This window comes from Mixophyes fleayi, chromosome 1, assembly GCF_038048845.1.
Source record: "Mixophyes fleayi isolate aMixFle1 chromosome 1, aMixFle1.hap1, whole genome shotgun sequence".
NCBI lineage: Eukaryota > Metazoa > Chordata > Amphibia > Anura > Limnodynastidae > Mixophyes > Mixophyes fleayi.
Window position 1 is genome coordinate 75,227,808 of NC_134402.1, and position 20,884 is coordinate 75,248,691.

Here is a 20,884-nt window from a genome sequence, read left to right on the forward strand (position 1 = left end):
TACAGATTGTTGCGTGTACCATAAAGCTAAAAAAGAAATAATAAAAAAAAATGAATTGCCTTTGTGCTGTCACTAGTTCCTAGGGAATGGATTGGCTGAATTCTCTTGTATATTGGTTAGCACACATGATGGCTGTCTCCACTGTGAATAGGTGACAAGTATACTAAATCCCATACAATGAACTACACCGTTCCAGAGCAAATGATAACTACTCAACCAAGTCTCCGTTATAGTTATTAAAAGCTAGCACATATTAGTTCATTTTTTTTATTTATTGCTTACAAATAGTTTAAATAATGGGCAGTCTTTGGTAAAAATAAAAGCAATAAAGAATAAAATATTCACAATAACATTACATAAAGTATTGCACAAAACATTCTTCAATACACCGGAAATAATAAAGGAATGTTCAGGATCCTCAATGAGGAAATGATCTGTACAACATTCAGTCTTTTATCACCATCGTGTACGTCCAGCGTCTTCACAGTCCCACACATCACTGAACCGGTTAAAAGATGCCCCCTGTCCTTACAGTACATTAACATTGTAGGTCATATTCTAAAGAGAATGTAACCAAATAACATTTTTTAAATAAAACAGTGCAGCATTATCTTCTTATTTCTACACTTACTACAGCCACGGCCTCCCCAGTCTGTAAATGTCACATAAAATAAGAAAAAAAGACACAGGAGGAAAAGAAGTTCTCACTCAGCCCTCTATGGAAAAGAGGAAAATAATTAACATGTCTATTGTTACACAGACATTAGTAGTAGTGGTTCACTTTGTGCTGTCACAGGCTGTGCCAGCTTTCAGCTGCTCTAAATGTGTCCTCACTTCTGGACATAGTTCTACAAGAAGCACTTCCATCAGCACCTGAGGAGAAGAGACAAACAGCGCCATCAATCACAGCCTCACTGCATCTTTATTTTGCTTTGGGAGCAAAAACTGTGGCTAAAAGTGGTTTAAAGACAAAATCCACCTAAAATAAATAAGACCGGCTCTCCCTGATGCGGCGGTTCCTTCAGTGCTCAAGAATAAACCCACCCCGAGCAGGAGAAAGGATCTACTGCCGGCACTGTGGATCCCTTTTGGTCGGTGGAGCGCAAGTAATGAACATTTTCTTACATACACACCCCAAACTAAAAATGAATAAATAAAAATAGTACAATTTAGTTGCCTTAAAAGTTAATTTCCACTTTTAGTAGAGCCCCTTTTAATTAGATATTGCCCCCATGTACTGCAAATACCCCCTCTCCCACATTAGCAGATGCCTTGTGCTTGCTCGCTCCCCAGCCCTCGGTGCAGGAGGACTAAGTCTGTCCGTAACCCAACAATAGAGCTCTATGGTGAGGGAATTGGACACCCCTTTTTACTTTATTTGGGGGCATATTTAAATAACAAAAACTAATGGTGGAGTTTTCTTTAAAGAGCATTAATTCCTGTAAGAACTGCTCCAGCCCGTTCCCAGCTTAGTCTGCATTAGCGTCCAACCCATGTAACTTACAACTTGAAGATTTGGGCTTACGGTGCCCCATAAGCTGTGATACTGAAGACAACTGTATATTAGAATTGGTACTAATGCCAACAGCACATATTAACAAGTCTACATTTTTAAATATATATTTTTGTTCAACATATGCACCGTCTTAATGTTTTTTCTCTATATTTAAGGAATAATAAAGTGTATATAATCTAAAGTCAGTATTACCCCTCAATAAACCAGGTCAGCTGAAGAGCCTTTACATGACAAGTTCTACAAACAGGCTTGAGAGATATTAGCCTAAGTCATTAATGCCCTTATACATATGAAACAACAACAACCACAAGTAAATAAAGGGTGTGAGATGAGGAAAACTGGTATGCTTACATAAAGCAGATGTTTATTGGCTTTGTGTTCTTGGAGTGCATTAAATATTTTAATTATACCATGACGGGCGTTCTGTTGTCCAACCAAGTTTTGAAGTGCATCTGAAACAGGTAGAAAATATGAATTGTAAAACATTATAATCTCCTCTATACAGATTCAGGCTTGTTCACACAAATGCACTGGGAGAAAAGGGTAACAGTGCATGAAACTGTGTTTTAGCATATTTTCCACACTTTATTGTACTGGTAGCGCACGGTAAGATAAGTTAGAGGCTGTGCCACATTCTAGAATTTTAAACATGGCATTAAAATTGTAGAACCCAATAATGGCAATGAGCCCATAAGAAACCATTTATCCTATTTATTTATTTTAAATCTTTTTATTTGCTTTTTCAAAACAATAAAATATAACAGAACAATACAATTGTCAATTTGAGATGTTATAACAGAGTATACTGTGTAAACAACACCTAGCCAGTATTATAAAAGATAATCGTATGCAGCTAAAAAGTAGTGTTGATATAGTATCCGCATATCATTCTCCTCTCTGAAAACCTTACTTAGCTATAAAACAAAATAAAAATAAAGCAAATCGGAATAATACAAAACAGTTTCCACAAAATTCCCTATATGGAACAAATTGGATGGATAACATTAATTCACAGAAGACCACAGTCTCACTGAAGTATCAGGATGGTTCACTTATTATCGGTGGAAGGGGAGATTGTGGAGGTAAGAAAGGTAGGACATATATACATAGGAACACACTCCGTTAAGACGTCTACATATGATGAAATGTGATCATCGAGGGCCACGAGGTAAGGTAGCACCATGGATATAATCAGCAGTTGCAATAATTACAGAACCACAGAAATCAGAAACATGAAGGATCAATCTTCCACGAAGGTTGAAAGCTTGTGTGTCTTCACTAATTTGTCTGTAAATAAACCAATTAGTGGATTCAAACACCTTTAATGTACGATCCTCTAGTTCACTGGGCAAACCTATATATGGAGCCCATTTGGAATAAAATTAAGAACTCAGTTTTCAATATCTGGAAATGCCGCTTGTCAAAGAAAAGAATTTCCAACAATTCTGGCTTTACCTCACTCAGGAAGGGATGTCCACTTCCATAATATTAGGGGGAGACACAGGGTGTGAGATGGCGAAGAGGGGGACACAGGGTGTGAGATGGCGAAGAGGGGGACACAGGGTGTGAGATGGCGAAGAGGGGGACACAGGGTGTGAGATGGCGAAGAGGGGGACACAGGGTGTGAGATGGCGAAGAGGGGGACACAGGGTGTGAGATGGCGAAGAGGGGGACACAGGGTGTGAGATGGCGAAGGGGATACAGAGTGATATGATGAAGGGGCACAATGTGATGGTGAAGGGGTCTAAATACATCTTACGTCATTTTGACCCAACTACTTAAAAATTATTTTTGCTTAGGGGTGCCTTGGAAAAATTATGGTGACCCTAAGGGTGCCTCGAGCTGAGAAAGTTTGGGAACCACTGGTCTAAGGTAATAGGTGCTGGTCATTTTGTTTTCTTTTATGTCAGTGTCATGAAAAAGTGTCGTACCTACAGGTACATATAAAATTGTTTATTGTCTAAGGAGTATTTACTGGATAATTGCTGAAAAGGAGTATAAAGAGCCCCCAGGGTCAAACATATCCCTAATAGATGCCTTTTGCATTTCCAGTCTATATATTGTCTGTGAGCCCAGGTTCAAATGTACGAATACCCCAAATTTTGTATATTTGAGGACCAAATGAGTATGATCCAGCTTCGTTTTTATAACAAGCCAAGCGTTAAATGTATCCCCTTAAGAGAACATTATGTTGCTTCAGCAATGATATAGGTGTGTAGGAGACCGGTCTCTTCAAATCCCTACTAGGCAAGAGCTTCATCAGAGCTGAAATCGGTGGATAAAAGTTTTTTGGTTTTGTTTTTTAATCGGATGTCATTAAAGAAATCTCTTAGACATTCACACCTGCAAACGTTTAAAGAATTCTCCAGACATGTCATTCAGGCCAGGTGTTAACTGTGATTTTAATGATTTGATGGCCTTTTTGACTTCTTCTGCTAAAAAGGGCGCTAGGAGGGTGTCAGCCTGTTGTCTGGATACTTGTGGTAAGGATAAGTCATGCCAAAATGCCTGTTTATTTAAAAGGCGTAAAGCATCCTGTGACTACTTGTAGTTGAGGGAAAAAGAGTTCAATATTTCGAAGGCCTTGGTTAACTCTTTTTGCGCATCTAAATATAGTTTGAGATAATTTGATCAGAAAGGACAGATTGCACAGTTAGTCAATACAGTTGAGGATTATCCATGTCTTGTTGGTAAATGTGGGAGTAAACATGCCAAGCACCAATTAACATATTGTGAAATTTTAAAGAGTTCACCAACCTAACAAAGAACCGTCATTGTATATAAAAGTGCCCTCCACAGTTTGAGTCCTAATCGCTATCCAGATCAGTGCATGGTCTGAAATGCCAATCGTCTTCTATACCTACAGAGTCCGCATTTATCCTATTTATAATGCAGGTTTTAGCCGGTAGCGGCTGAAAAGCACATTAACAGCAGATAAGTGTGAACGAGTTCTCATAGTCTGACCTTAGGGCATTTGTTACGGAGAAGAATTTGTGTTTTAATTTCCTAGAGGAGATGGAAGTGGAAAACAGCAGACACGTAATCTGTTTTTAATTCAAGTTAAGATTGTTCCCAATCTCTACGAAGCAGCTTCCTGCTTGTGTAATGTATGTTTAATTAATGTTGGAACTTAATGTATTTACACTCTACTAAACTGCATCAAACAATTAGAGTTATTCTCACAGACTGCAAACCTAAGCATTTATTGTTCTAACATCTGGAGCCATCTCCAGTTTTAGTTTATTCCCCTTGGAGTAGGGTGCTTTGTTTTGTTTAGGGCTTTTGCACTGTGTTAGTGTTTTATTGTTAATCTTATCTTTACATGTGCTGGCAGAACACATTATATATAAGGGATGTCTCCAAGGGAGTGAAGTGCCTATCGTCCGCCTCCACTCTGGGTACCTGAACAGGTGAGAGTAGTAGAGTTCCCTCTTCCCAGATATTTACCAGCTCCTCGGAATTACCTGATAGCAGTGCATGTTATTGAGATAGCCGCCGCACTGCCGACACACAGTTCCAGCAAATATCACTGCCGTCTTGTAGCAACGAGCACTGCCTCTAAGTAATTAGGGCACAACCACCGAAGTAGATCTCCTTCAGGGAGAGAACAGCTTTGGAGGCTAGAGTAAGGCACATCAGCTTTGTGAGTACCAGAGCTTGGTAACAAAGGGGGACATATGCAGCCCAAGAGGTTCCTCCCTTGTTGTTTGGCGGTCATCCTCAGCGAGACCACCATTTTCCTCACTCTATCTCTGGATGCTGAGTATCACTGCTGTTGTGTCCAGTCATCCGGTACCATTAGTTATCATCAAGATCTGCCTAGAAACAAGCAGACCTCTTTGAATAGAGAGTACAACTTGGACTTGTGGAAGACTGCATGACAGGTCTCCTATAAGGAGAGCATGTCGCTAGTGGTTCAAGCACTTGAATGACAGCCAAAACTGTAAGTAGATATCCTGCTTACCATTTTCTCCATTACTCTGAAGGACGAGGGGCTGTGTCCTCCTCCTAAGACACATTTAGTGGCCTTTCCATTTCCTTTACAGAGGGGCGACAAAGTTTTATTGCAGAATCTGTGCGCTCTCGTCAAATGGGACTTCCAAGACTAAAGGGCCTGCTGGAAAGTCTGTGCAACACTGTACTGATGCCAAATGTAATTAAATTATATTTTGAACAGTATGACCTGGATGTCAGTGTGCTGTTATCAGCACTCTTCTGCGACTGCATTTGCAGCCATGGAGGAACCAGCTTGGGCTAAGTGACTGGTGACATCCATAGCTTAACTCACTCTGGTAATGTCTCAGACCAGAGAGGTAGATGAATTTTTTCCTTCACAAAACTCAATACACATTCCTGCTTAACAGTTAGAGCCGACCAGTAATAGAGCTTCCCAGACAGAGGTGGGACTGGCATTAACTATAACGGAGTCCGCTAAAGGTCTGGCTAGGGCAGCTGCCTCATAGGAATGTCTCTGAAGCGCCCCTCATAGGAAAACAGCAAGTGCCATAATTCTGAACCAATACAGGCCATTGTTTCTCTGGCAGACCGATTAATCTGTCAAACAGGTTCTAAATGTTGAATATATTTATTTTACTTTTTTATCTCTTACCATCCGAAGAGTCTATTAAATGGGAGAATTCACACAGGGTAGAGCCTCCCATTGTTCGCCTATATAGAACCACTACTGTACTAGTGCAGATTGCAGCCTCACTCGGGGACAGTACAGATAAGACCTGTGATTTTCTGCTTAGAGCTGCACATGCAGCAGCAGAAAGTCTTCAGGAAAATGGGCCTAGAGATGATTAGTAATCTGGTTGAAAACTTTCAGGATACTTCTGATTTTTAACTGGCATATTTAAAGCAGTTTCTATCACCTACTATTATTTCTTTACTAATTATAGTAGTCATGCATTCCTTGTGGGTACAGTCCTTGGAGGTAGATGCAGAATCTAAACGAACATCGGAGCCCTTAACGTTTGACGGTATCACTCTTTTTTGGTTCAGAGCTGGAGCATATCATTAATGTAACTACAGGAGGTAAAAGCTCCTTTATGCCAATCAGCAATACAAATCCAAAAGAGTCAAGGTTTCGGTCTTTTCGTTCCTTTGGGAAGACTAGAGCAGCTTCCTCAGGATAGAGTGGTTACAATCAGAGATCGCAGGCATGGAAACAAAGGGAGTTCCTTATGGAATGACTTCTTGTTAAAGGTGCAATCAGAATCTGCCCTTTAATAGCAACTTCAACTATCCAGATTCTGGAAATACAAGGCTAGATTTTCAAACTTCCCAAGTCTTTCGACACGGGTGTCTCAGGAGATGTTCCTCCAATGGGACAAAGTTGTTTGCATTTTGAACAAGACTAAGGGGTAAATGTATCAAGATGTGAGTCTCTGGCAGTTTGAAAGTGCAGATGTTGCCTATAGCAACCAATCAGATTCTAGCTTTAATTTTGTAGAATGTACTAAATGATAACTAGAATCTGATTGGTTGCTACAGGCAACATCTGCACTTTTCAAAACTACCAGAAACTCGCAGCTTGATACATTTACCCCCAAGTCTTTCCTCCATCCAGGAGAACTGGATCATCACTTTCCTCTCCTTCTGTTCTCCACCACCTTAACTCTGCTCTTCAGCTCCTTGTCTCTTCCACGAGGTCCTCCTGCCCTTCTACCCCTCTCTCTACCCTGCTGGGGGCTCTCACCTCTCATCTAGCTGTACATTGAGCTTCGGAGTTACTGTGCTTTTTGTTAACTGTACCGTGCTGTCTCACCCTGTATCGTGTTTCTGTCTGTCCCTGTACGGCGCTACGGATACCTAGTGGCGCCCTATAAATAAAAAATAATAATAATAATAATCACTTTATCCACGACCACATGTCATTTACGAACACAGTAATGGTAATTGAAATGTTATCATATCTGCACTACGGAAAAATATTGTAAAGTGCTCATTTTACTTTTTTTTCCTCTTTTTTAAATGTAACTCACTGTTATGGAAAGTATCATCTACTTTGAATAATAACAAAATTACAGGTTAAATAAATTTCAAGACACAAGTATATTTACTTAGGCGATCATACACATACAATCCTATGCACCTAACTATAACCAGGCATGTTGCAGTGTCTAGTATGGTCACCAAGGCAACCTCAATCATTCTATAACTCTGACTCATCTCATTGATTAATATATTTTGTGTTGTGGGTTGGAAGATGGAATGTTCACTTCAGGCTCCAAGATGCCACAAATGCTGCCATACTGTCAGCAATACAGGACAATTAGCCCCAAAATGGTCCAATAAGAATCCGATCATTATGCAGTGGATTATTATCAAGCATTTTGGTAAATGTGGTCAAAAATAAGCACTATCACTTGGTATGGTCCTCTTCAAACAACAGGCCCCAGTGATGACAGAAGAGATATGGATCTCATTCAATTTGGCCACTTAAGTACTGTTGTGAAAGAACCTTTAGGGTCCTCAGCATTAATGGTAATAATGATATGTGAAGGAGTTAAAAATGTTGGTATTGCCTTAAAAATACATTCAGCATAATCACCAGCTCCAGCCTTGAACTATCTCAAAGACTCCGGATGAAGGCCTAGGACAGGGGATAACGAATGATGACATTGGGAGTACTGGCACCAGCGAAAGTTGATAAAAAGCAACCATAAAAGTGACATGAAGAGAACTATCTAGCTTAGTCAGAAGATTTATATTTACTCAGGAAATTATCAATCATGTGTTTCTATCCTATAACCAGATCAAACGCTTTTTCATGTATAAATGTAACCCACTAATAAATGAGCACAGCTCAGTTATATCTTGACATTGGCATGTCTGTGTCTTGATTACTGATCTCCTGGTTAACCAGCATCTTATCTCACTGATATCTAAAGGGACTGGATAAAGGAGAGGTAAATTACCCTAACACCGTATATGACACAGTGCCTGTCACTTGGTCATCATTATAGGTGCCTTTACCTCTATAACAGAAATCTAAAACCACTTATAAAAGAAAAACAAAAAAAAACAAAAAACACCTTTTAAACCTCTCACAAGTCACAAGGATCACCAACAGCTACCCAGTATTTGAGAACAACAACACTGAAGTCTGTGCATTTCATGGGAAGAACACCACAAGAAGTTTGGATAAGCAGGTAGTCATTCCATCTTTGGAACACTTTAAAATTGAGCATTGGGGCACAAATAGTGAGGCTTGTTCAATGAGTACATATAGAAGACCAGTACAAAAAAATACTCCTCTTGACAAAACACAGCTAAAACTACTGCAGCCAACAAGGTGGCAATAGAGTATATAATGCATATTTTAAATTGTGGTGTTACCTATAATATCCACATAAGCATACTGTATGTGCCTTATACTACATCCTGTATATCCACAGCAGAAATACATGGCAATGTAACTATGCAGGAAGAAAACAGAGAAAATCACCCTATTTGTTAATAGGTTGTATGATTTCTGAGCTCTGCAGCATAATGACAGCGAGTATAAATACACAACACAAACTTGGCTCACCGGGGATGTTTTCAAGTAGTTTTTGCTGCGCTTTCTGTTTTGTTTCCTGACACTGTAGCTCTGTTCTCGAGGTTTTTGGAGGTGCTAGTTTTCCATTTGGCCAGAACGCATCTCTGAACACATTCATATAGTAAACCAGCATCTGCTCACTGAAAATCCAATTGACTGTGTCGCGGATCTGTCTGCAGGAAATAAAATGTATAAAGCAACAGTGTAAATCGCAGTGGAAACACCAGACAATAATACTTTGGCTACAGCTTAATCTAAGCTTCTACTCCAACGGAATAATGTGACCTTTACATCTGGTTTTTACTTCCACTTACAAAATTATTATTTTTTACCATTTACTTCTATTGTTTCTACTGCAGTCTAGTAAGAGCCATATTTATATTTAAAAGGGCCAAGTACAGTATATATATTTAATCCCTTTATGACCAGATGCAGTTTGCAGAATAATGGGCAGAACAAGGTTTGTGATTTTCTGCTGTTTATACTTCTATGCAATTAGTGCAGCCCCTGAAAATCATCCTCCGCCAATCTGGTTTTCATCTAGTTCCCCGAAATATGGAGATACCAGAAACCATCTGCCTAATATTGTGAAGGTTCCCCTCACATTGCCAAAACACCTTTGTCATGTCAAGGCATGGACTCCACAAGGCCTTTAAGTTCTGTAAGTTGCGATGTGGGGCCTCCATGGCTCAGGCTTGTTTTTCCAGCACATCCCACAGATACTCGATGTTTAGGTAGTTGGTACATGTCAAAGTAACATCCACATGAATGCCAGAACCCAAGATTTCCCAGCAGAACATTGTCCAGATCACAACACTAACTCCGTCGGATTGCCTTCTTCCCATAATGCATCATGGTGCCATCTATTACCCAGGTAAACGACGCGCACACACCCGGCCGTCCAGACGATGTAATAGAAAACTTAATTTTTCAGAACAGATCACCTTCTTCCATTGCTCCATGGTCCAGTTCTGGTGCTCACGTGCCCAATGTAGGCACTTTCAGCGGTGGACAGGGGTCAGCATGGGCACTCTGACTAGTCTGTAGCTACGCAGCCCCATACACAACAAGCTGCTATGTACGGTGTGTTCTGACACCTTTCTATCACAGCCAGCATTAACTTTTTCAGCAATTTGTGCTACAGTAGCTCTTCTGTGGGATTGGACCAGATGGGCTAGCCTTCACTCCCCACGCGCATTAATGAGTCTTTGGCGCCTATGACCTTGTCGGTTCACTGGTTGTCCTATCTTGGACCACTTTTGATAGCTACTAATCACTGCATACCTGGAATACCCCACAGTACTGCTGCTTTAGAGATACTCTGACACAGTCATCGTACTATCACAATTTGGCCCTTGACAAAGTTGGCCAGATCCTTACACTTCCCCATTTTTCTTGCTTTCAACACATCAAGATCAAGAATTGACTGTTCTCTTGCTGTCTAATAAATCCCACCCCTAGACAGGTGCTATTGGAGTGAGATAATATGATTCACATCACCTGTCAGTGGTTTTAATGCTGTGCCTGATCGGTGGAGAAATATTATTTAGATACATACATAATATATATATATATATATATATATATATATATATATATATATATATATATATATATATATATATATATATACACGCACACACACATCTCATAAATATCTATCTGACCACCTGCCAAAGTGGAGGATATTCGGTATCGCTCTCTGAGGTTTGTTAAGCTCCTCATCCTGACTTGCCAGCGTGTAACCCCTGAGTATGATCCTGAGTGGGCAGAATATTGCAGCTATTACTACAGACATCCCTTGTGTATGTGTCATGAGACGTGTAGTTTATATATCATGAGTGCAGCTTCATTACTTCCTCTGTCATTTTACTAAGTCATAGGAATTGTTTTGTTTCCATCTTATGGCTCTCTCCCTTGCTCTGCCAGCCCCTCTGTCGTTCAGATTTATGGTTACAGTAAAGGATGAGATATTATAACACAGGAACAATTTTAGTAACTTACTTGTTTATGGTTCTTCCAAATGTAATTTGCACCAGTGCAATTAGTGTCTTCCTCACCCATTTAAACACTATAATAAAACAGAGATGTGTTTTAGAAGGTTGTGGTGCACTCCATGTTTGTTACATATCTATTACCATTTAGCGCTACAACTAACAGCAGGAGGACTTAATAACAGAAGATCTATAATACATAATCTAAACACTATTTGGTCCATGCACTGTCCAGACCTAAATGCTGCTTATGTCATTTTTCTTATCACCATCCCTAAAAGCAAATGTTGGCGAGTATTTAATAGAAATCAATGATCTCTATGATCAGCTCTGTTCAAGCTGTGGGCACAGTGAGGTGTTAAAGGGTGCAATGCATTCTGGTTAGGAGCTACAGTGAAATCTGTAGTGGGTGCTGGGCCGACAACAGGGGGGTACCGGGAGTACAGCAGTACAGGGCCCTGGACCCACACAAATTAATTAGGGGAGGGGGCCTCCACTGTGAATTAAGGGAGTTAGCGGGCGCCATTTCTAGGCAGCAGCTGCTCCTGAGATGCGAGAGGTGGTGTGAGGAGAGACCTCTGCGTGTAATTAAGGATGCAGCAGCGGGCCCCCTTGTAGGCAACATGTCTGCCGCCACTACCTAGATGTTGGGGGCCCCACAGCTGCCCTCAGTCCCTGCCCACAGGTATCCAGCTCCCAGACAGAGAGCCGCTGCAAGGTAGAGAGGATCCTGGCATCACCGCTGATCATGTAATAACGTCACAGCGCTGTCAGTAGAGAGGCGCTGAAAGGAGACAGCAAGGGGTAAGTAAACTACTGCAGGGCTTAGATGGAGATGGGGATGTGGTTTACTGTAGAGAGGGGGGGGGGGCAAATATAGGAGGGGGACCCTGCAATTTCTGGTGGCAGCCCGGAGTGGATACATACCCAAAACTAATAGAAACAGTAATGTGCTGAATTACTTTTGATACAAGTGTGTTGAATGAAGTATTACACTGCAATAGTGGTACAACTGTTCATTAAAACAAGCTCTTCAACCAGTGCATAGATCTGGGTACAAAGGAGCTATATATCCCTGGTCACAAGGGGTTAAAGAAATAAGTTGTCATTTACTAAAAATATAACACTCACTTCCCCGCAGCTCGAAAATCTCCACAATCAACATGAAGCACGGCTCAGCCAAGGCATCTTTTTTCCCATCCACGTCATCCCCATAGTCCGATAAGTCACCGTCTTCCTCAGCTTCATCCTACGAGCATGAAAGAAACCGGGAGAATAGTCTGTCTTAGTACATTACTTTAGGTGCACACATGTTCAGCAAAAAAAGGTTAAGAGGCTCAGCAGTCAGTGCAACATGCAGTAATAAGCAACCCCTATAGAACAAGGTAACAGCACTAGACAAAGCCAATAAGCAAACCTCGTGCTACGGATACACTGACAGTACAGAAACTGTAACACTCCTCAGCTTGCTGCTTAGGTTAGAAACATAAACCTGCTTGTTTATCACTTCTCATCTTTTTAACTATAGGGTGGGGTACGTATTTCTGGATGAAATAATTCCGACACCGAGTACTGCGGCAAAAATATCCGAAGACAATGGGGGCGACATGACAAAAATATAGACTTACTATGAAACAGCCACTGAACATTTCCAACCCGGCTCCCATATAATAGCGACCACACAATATGCCCGCACTAGAAAATGACGTCACTTCATATGGTGACCGTGAGACCGAATCCTAACCCTTATTTTGTGATATCTAGGGGATATCTAGGGTTAAGGTTAACATTACGGTAAGCTGCTGGGTCCTGCCATTGCCGCTTTAAAACAGGAAATCGCCATATTAAGTGACACAGTCATTTTCAAGTGCCGGCATATTGTGTGGTCGCAATTTATGGGAGCCGGGTCGGAAATGTCTATTCAATGTCTATTAGAGCCCATCAGTAAAAGCCTGTGCCCCAGACATCACAATGTATATTAGAGCCCATCAGTAAAAGCCTGTGCCCTAGACATCACAATGTCTATTAGGGCCTATCAGTAAAAGCCTGTGCCCCAGACATCACAATGTCTATTAGGGCCTATCAGTAAAAGCCTGTGCCCCAGACATCACAATGTCTATTAGAGCCCATCAGTAAAAGCCTGTGCCCCAGACATCACAATGTCTATTAGAGCCCATCAGTAAAAGCCTGTGCCCCAGACATCACAATGTCTATTAGAGCCCATCAGTAAAAGCCTGTGCCCCAGACATCACAATGTCTATTAGAGCCCATCAGTAAAAGCCTGTGCCCCAGACATCACAATGTCTATTAGAGCCCATCAGTAAAAGCCTGTGCCCCAGACATCACAATGTCTATTAGAGCCCATCAGTAAAAGCCTGTGCCCCAGACATCACAATGTCTATTAGAGCCCATCAGTAAAAGCCTGTGCCCCAGACATCACAATGTCTATTAGAGCCCATCAGTAAAAGCCTGTGCCCCAGACATCACAATGTCTATTAGAGCCTATCAGTAAAAGCCTGTGCCCCAGACATCACAATGTCTATTAGAGCCCATCAGTAAAAGCCTGTGCCCCAGACATCACAATGTATATTACAGCCCATCAGTAAAAGCCTGTGCCCCAGACATCACAATGTATATTAGAGCCCATCAGTAAAAGCCTGTGCCCTAGACATCACAATGTCTATTAGAGCCCATCAGTAAAAGCCTGTGCCCTAGACATCACAATGTATATTAGAGCCTATCAGTAAAAGCCTGTGCCCTAGACATCACAATGTATATTAGAGCCTATCAGTAAAAGCCTGTGCCCTAGACATCACAATGTCTATCAGAGCCCATCAGTAAAAGCCTGTGCCCTAGACATCACAATGTATATTAGAGCCTATCAGTAAAAGCCTGTGCCCTAGACATCACAATGTCTATCAGAGCCCATCAGTAAAAGCCTGTGCCCCAGACATCACTATGTCTATCAGAGCCTATCAGTAAATGCCTGTGCCCTAGACATCACAATGATTAGAGCCAACGGATCATTATAACTGGATCTACATACACATAGTGACTTTATGTAGCCGTAATGGGCAACCTGATACATACACTTCAGGGACCGCATGGTGTGGCTCTATAACATTCAAAAGGGCTGCACGTTAACCTTAATCTCAGTAATAAGATAAAACAATACATGTAATCAAAGACAGACACTTACCTGTAATAACATATCAGCAGAAATGTTAAACAAGTGTTACAAGCTATAACAAATCAGGAAGGAGCTGGGGGCCACAGGTGAAGGAGCTGGGGGCCACAGGTGAAGGAGCTGGGGGCCACAGGTGAAGGAGCTGGGGGCCACAGGTGAAGGAGCTGGGGGCCACAGGTGAAGGAGCTGGGGGCCACAGGTGAAGGAGCTGGGGGCCACAGGTGAAGGAGCTGGGGGCCACAGGTGAAGGAGCTGGGGGCCACAGGTGAAGGGCCAGAGAGCCGCATGTTGCCCATCACTGCTATATCACTAGGGAAAACTAACCTCTTGGTGGGAAAAGAAATCTCCAGGAAGCCTTTCCAAAAATGAGGATAGTGAGAAGGAAGATTTCTTGCCCTGGACATCGATGACTTTGAGGTGTGCTGGGGACGGGCTCAGAAAGGCATACAGCACCTCACTCTGGTACAGTCTGTCATCAGACAGCAGCTTCTGTGAAGAGACAGAAACACTCATGAACTTGAATGAACAGTAATGGAGACATCACAATGGATGGTTGTCAGTCACAACATTTCCTAAAACCACTAAAGAATCACACTAAGAAATACACTAGGTGAACACAGCTTTTCTGGCTAATATATGTATAAATAAGCAAAAATATCTAATTCAAATAGTGATAACTAGATCACTGTGACAGAGGCTATTACTATCACTATTTTCACATGGGCACAGGCTGCATTCATCTACCAGAAGCAAATGCAATGCAATGTGCTAGATGGCTGTTAAACCGCCCATATGTACGTACCGCTGATTGTTGTAGTTATCAAAGCCAGCATAATGTGTTTTGCCTTTTATTTTTAACATAGGCAGCCCAAGATCAGTGCACCTGCCAGAGACCAATTGATTTGGTTTCCAGCAGTGAGATCTCCATGTACATAATATTCTATGGTACAACGCCAGATGCATGATTGTTACACAGGTAAGGATACCAACAATGCTGCAGAAAAGAATCATGTACACAATGTTTGGTAACACAACGCTACGTGCAGACATGAGTACAATCACTCTCCTGCACCAGACTCCTGTGTTCCTGTTAGGAAACATTTCATTCAGCTCCTAGTACAATAGTAGTGCGTGTGAGCAGTAGGAGCATAAGAAAAAATGTAGTATTAGTGCTGCAGTTGTTTATACCACAAGCACACATCACTACACGTGTAATTATATTCCTGGAGACTTGCTGAGCCATTGCCTCGCTCACCTTACCCTTAGTCATTATGTTAACAGCACTATAAGAAGAATAAGTAACCCACTAATGGTCATACATGAAAACTTACTTATTAAAGAATTAAATAAATACAACTGAAACACCAGACCTAGACGATTACATAGAACGCACAGTGACCTAGACGATTACACGGATGGCGCAGTGACCTAGACGATTACATGGAACGCACAGTGACCTAGACGATTACATGGAACGCACAGTGACCTAGACGATTACATGGAACGCACAGTGACCTAGACGATTACACGGAAGGCACAGTGACCTAGACGATTACACGGAAGGAGCAGTGACCTAGACGAATACATAGAACGCACAGTGACCTAGACGATTACATGGAACGCGCAGTGACCTAGACGATTACATGGAACGCGCAGTGACCTAGACGATTACACGGAAGGCGCAGTGACCTAGACGATTACACGGAAGGCGCAGTGACCTAGACGATTACACGGAAGGCGCAGTGACCTAGACGATTACACGGAAGGCGCAGTGACCTAGACGAATACATAGAACGCACAGTGACCTAGACGAATACATAGAACGCACAGTGACCTAGACGATTACATGGAACGCAGTGACCTAGACGATTACATGGAACGCAGAGTGACCTAGACGATTACACGGAAGGCGCAGTGACCTAGACAAGTACATGGATGGCACAGTGACCTAGACGTTTACATGGATGGCACAGTGAACTAGACGTTTACATGGAACGCACAGTGACCTAGACGATTACACGGAAGGCACAGTGACCTAGACGATTACACGGAAGGCGCAGTGACCTAGACGATTACACGGAAGGCGCAGTGACCTAGACAAATACGTGGATGGCACAGTGACCTAGACGATTACACGGAAGGCACAGTGACCTAGACAAATACATGGATGGCACAGTGACCTAGACGATTACACGGAAGGCACAGTGACCTAGACAAATACATGGATGGCACAGTGACCTAGACGATTACATAGAACGCACAGTGACCTAGACGATTACACGGATGGCGCAGTGACCTAGACGATTACATGGAACGCACAGTGACCTAGACGATTACATGGAACGCACAGTGACCTAGACGATTACACGGAACGCACAGTGACCTAGACGATTACACAGAAGGCGCAGTGACCTAGACGATTACACGGAAGGCGCAGTGACCTAGACGATTACACGGAAGGCGCAGTGACCTAGACGAATACATAGAACGCACAGTGACCTAGACGAATACATAGAACGCACAGTGACCTAGACGATTACATGGAACGCAGTGACCTAGACGATTACACGGAAGGCGCAGTGACCTAGACAAGTACATGGATGGCACAGTGACCTAGACGTTTACATGGATGGCACAGTGAACTAGACGTTTACACGGAACGCACAGTGACCTAGACGATTACACGGAAGGCACAGTGACCTAGACGATTACACGGAAGGCGCAGTGACCTAGACGATTACACGGAAGGCGCAGTGACCTAGACGATTACACGGAAGGCGCAGTGACCTAGACGATTACACGGAAGGCACAGTGACCTAGACGATTACACGGAAGGCACAGTGACCTAGACGATTACACGGAAGGCGCAGTGACCTAGACGATTACACGGAAGGCGCAGTGACCTAGACGATTACACGGAAGGCGCAGTGACCTAGACGATTACACGGAAGGCACAGTGACCTAGACGATTACACGGAAGGCACAGTGACCTAGACGATTACACGGAAGGCGCAGTGACCTAGACGATTACACGGAAGGCGCAGTGACCTAGACAAATACGTGGATGGCACAGTGACCTAGACGATTACATAGAACGCACAGTGACCTAGACGATTACACGGAAGGCACAGTGACCTAGACGATTACACGGAAGGCACAGTGACCTAGACGATTACATGGAAGGCACAGTGACCTAGACGATTACACGGAAGGCACAGTGACCTAGACGATTACACGGAAGGCGCAGTGACCTAGACAAATACGTGGATGGCACAGTGACCTAGACGATTACACGGAAGGCGCAGTGACCTAGACGATTACACGGAAGGCACAGTGACCTAGACAAATACGTGGATGGCACAGTGACCTAGACGATTACACGGAAGGCACAGTGACCTAGACGATTACACGGAAGGCACAGTGACCTAGACATTTACACGGAAGGCACAGTGACCTAGACGATTACACGGAAGGCACAGTGACCTAGACGATTACACGGAAGGCACAGTGACCTAGACGATTACACGGAAGGCACAGTGACCTAGACGATTACATGGAACGCACAGTGACCTAGACGATTACATGGAACGCACAGTGACCTAGACGATTACACGGAAGGCACAGTGACCTAGACGATTACACGGAAGGAGCAGTGACCTAGACGAATACATAGAACGCACAGTGACCTAGACGATTACATGGATGGCACAGTGACCTAGACGTTTACATGGATGGCACAGTGAACTAGACGTTTACATGGAACGCACAGTGACCTAGACGATTACACGGAATGCAGCTGGTAAGATGATGTATGGAATGGAGTCTAGAGGGTCCCAGTGATTATATCAGCAGTGTACTGATATTACAAACTAGGAGTGATAAACACTTACCTGCAGGAAGTTATTTAACAGGATTTTTGACTTCTCCAGGAATTTCTGATCCACAGACTTGAAGGGAAGCTTACTGACAGAAGGCAGCTGTACTTTCTTCAGCGAAGGGAAACACTGGACAGGTAAATAAAAAAAAGTGTCAGTAATTTCCATTGTGAATAATTTAAATCAATAGGAGCCCTAAACAGATGAGCACTGCAGTAGATGTTTGACATCGGCATCATCATGTGAATGTGCAACTTACATTTGTGAACTGATGAACTTGATTTACACTTGTAGAGAGCTCACCTCCAGTACTTGGGTACAGCAGTGGTTAAAGAACATAATGTAATACACTTGTGGTCCTGCTCTATATCCCTGCACCCCCCCGAGAGGAGCAGAGCACACCCACCCACCATTACCAGTAACAGGAAATTCCAAAACCCTCATATTATCCAGCATTTCAAGTTATCAGTGGAACCTGTAAAAGGTCATTATTTTCTATGTCCCACCCCTTTCCCCAGTGTTATTTTAATATATTAACACTACGACCACACAGTAGGCTTGTTCTAGGACCTGGCTGTAAGCGGTTATTATTACAGCCTCTCTCTGAGCTCCTCGTCCCATCGTCCATGTGAGTATAATGTCCTTGTGCTTTATACAGCAAGGTCTGCAGACTGCTGGGATGTGGAGCACGGGAACCTTGTCTTAGGCTGTAAGTGTAACTGCAATGCAGAGTCTGCAGCGGATCACAGTTATAAGGTAAGGCTACTGTATAATATTAAGATAAAGCACCCTAGAAAGGTGGTGGGGTATGAAGAACACAGTTTTTATGTGGACAGGCCATTAACCTTCACCACAACTGTGTATTCATTGCAGGTACAGTGCTTATAAATGACACTATAGTCACATGTCTTCTATGTTGACATTTTTAATAATGTTAAAATCCAATGACTGAACAAGTGAACAGTACTGTAAAGTGAAACGCAGGCCTTACCTATAAACCAACATTTACCTGTAGTACAAGGCTTGTATGGGCTCAGACACCCACACGGGCAATAATATTAATTTACATGTGCATCAATTCTAAGACACCAACAAAATCTGGAAATCCCAAAAAGAAAAGCAGAGTCAGAGGATCCTCACCTCACTGAGCTTCCGGTGTAGATTCTGGAATTCACTTAATCTCCTTAGTACAGTCCAGTTCTTATTATCAGAGTCTCCAGAATCCGGCAAACTCACCAGTACAAAATACAGCGGCATCTGTTCCCCATTCTCCTCAGACACCTGCGGGAAATACAACTATTACAGCGATTGCTGCGGGATTCTCACAAAGCAGGGTATTAATGGGGATTCATTTACTACAAGTAGGAAATGTCCGGACACATGGAAATCCGCAGAGATCTTCATATAAATATTATGATTAATACTGGAGTATTACGAGATCAGGGCGCCAGAACCTTTCAACCCATTTTAAATTGATTGTAATTTAATAAATGAATGAAGTAAAAAAACAACAACAACAACAACAACAACAACAACAACAACAACAATAAAATAATTTGATAGCAGATTATTTTTTTTAATATTTAAATTACATTATCTGAAAGAAAATAAGCTAAAACTTTTGTCACCCAAGTCGCGGAAGAAATAACACACACACTAAAAATATAAGGCTGAAATGAATATAACAATGTATAGATTACAAGAGTAAGGGCATAAAAACAGTAGGTGATATGAGATTAGCAGCAAAAATATTAAAACAATGCTTCTGAAATGTAAGAAGGTAGCTGGAGAAGTGCGTGAAACATGCACAGCAATATTAGGACATGTGAAACGCGTTTCGGGGGACTCTTCACTTTTCTTTGATGCCAAGTACTGAATGAGTATGGCTAATAATCTATATATGCCAGATAGACAAAGACGATTGGTTACTTAGTACATGATGTAAATTTGTGGGTAGAATCATCCTAATCTCACATACAGAATTTACATTTATTTCAAGTAACAAACAAGCAAAATATGCTTAAAACATACTTTACCTTTAGAAACAGATAGATGTGTTAGAATTAAGAATATATGATCAGAGCAGCAGACTTCCATAAAATGTGTTACCCACCACAAGTTCATAAGGTACTATATATAACAGACATTGGTCTCCGTATACTTAGACAAGCAAATTGTCCAGTGTAACATAAGTGGAAAAACTGAGGGATTCAGGGACAAAAGTAAGTTTCTGAAAAAGAGAAACAACGTGTGCTGAGGGCACGGATGGATCCATGCAAACCACATCCATGTCGACCCAAATAACAGCACACGGTGTATCTTGCTATTCAACAGCCCACAGATTTCTGGGCTTCTGATTATGCGAACTTTCTTTTTATCTATAATATAAATGTCTAGTGGCGTGTGTTAGTCTGTCTGTGTGTGTGTGGAAAAAATAAAACCAAGCTGCAGCGCCACCTGCTGGGCAGAGTTATACACTGACCTACTAAATTCTTAGTGTGTGTGGAAAAAACAACTCAGAAAGGGCTGAAATTTGGTATACTAAGATGTTTTTAATTTGTTAATTTAATTTAATTGTTAAAAGTGTTTACAAAGATTTAAAATATATATATATATATATATTTCTTGAAGAAGTGACAGTTGGGAGTGGTTGGTGGTTGCCGGGGGTGACAGAGCGAGAGGAGTGTGATACTCAGGACCGCTGAGAGAGATCCCTGTGTCTGTATAGACATCTGGATAGATGTGGCGATGAAAATGAAGGATGAG

The 20,884-nt window shown here is 42.1% G+C and overlaps 1 protein-coding gene across 2 annotated transcripts in view; it reads right to left on the reverse strand.

Annotated features, from left to right (window-relative positions):
- Positions 1 to 259: 259 nt before the first annotated feature.
- SNX25 (sorting nexin 25) overlaps positions 260 to 20,884 on the reverse strand; it is a 138,617-nt gene continuing 117,992 nt past the window's right edge. For both annotated transcript variants that reach the window (XM_075196937.1, XM_075196928.1), the window contains exons 12-19: positions 19,259 to 19,399; positions 18,134 to 18,247; positions 14,568 to 14,732; positions 12,188 to 12,305; positions 11,067 to 11,133; positions 9,054 to 9,235; positions 1,868 to 1,968; positions 260 to 873 (exon numbers count right to left, since the gene is read on the reverse strand). In XM_075196937.1, the coding sequence (XP_075053038.1) occupies positions 778 to 873; positions 1,868 to 1,968; positions 9,054 to 9,235; positions 11,067 to 11,133; positions 12,188 to 12,305; positions 14,568 to 14,732; positions 18,134 to 18,247; positions 19,259 to 19,399 (984 nt within the window). In that variant the 3' untranslated portion in view covers positions 260 to 777. The remainder of the gene's footprint in view (positions 874 to 1,867; positions 1,969 to 9,053; positions 9,236 to 11,066; positions 11,134 to 12,187; positions 12,306 to 14,567; positions 14,733 to 18,133; positions 18,248 to 19,258; positions 19,400 to 20,884) is intronic.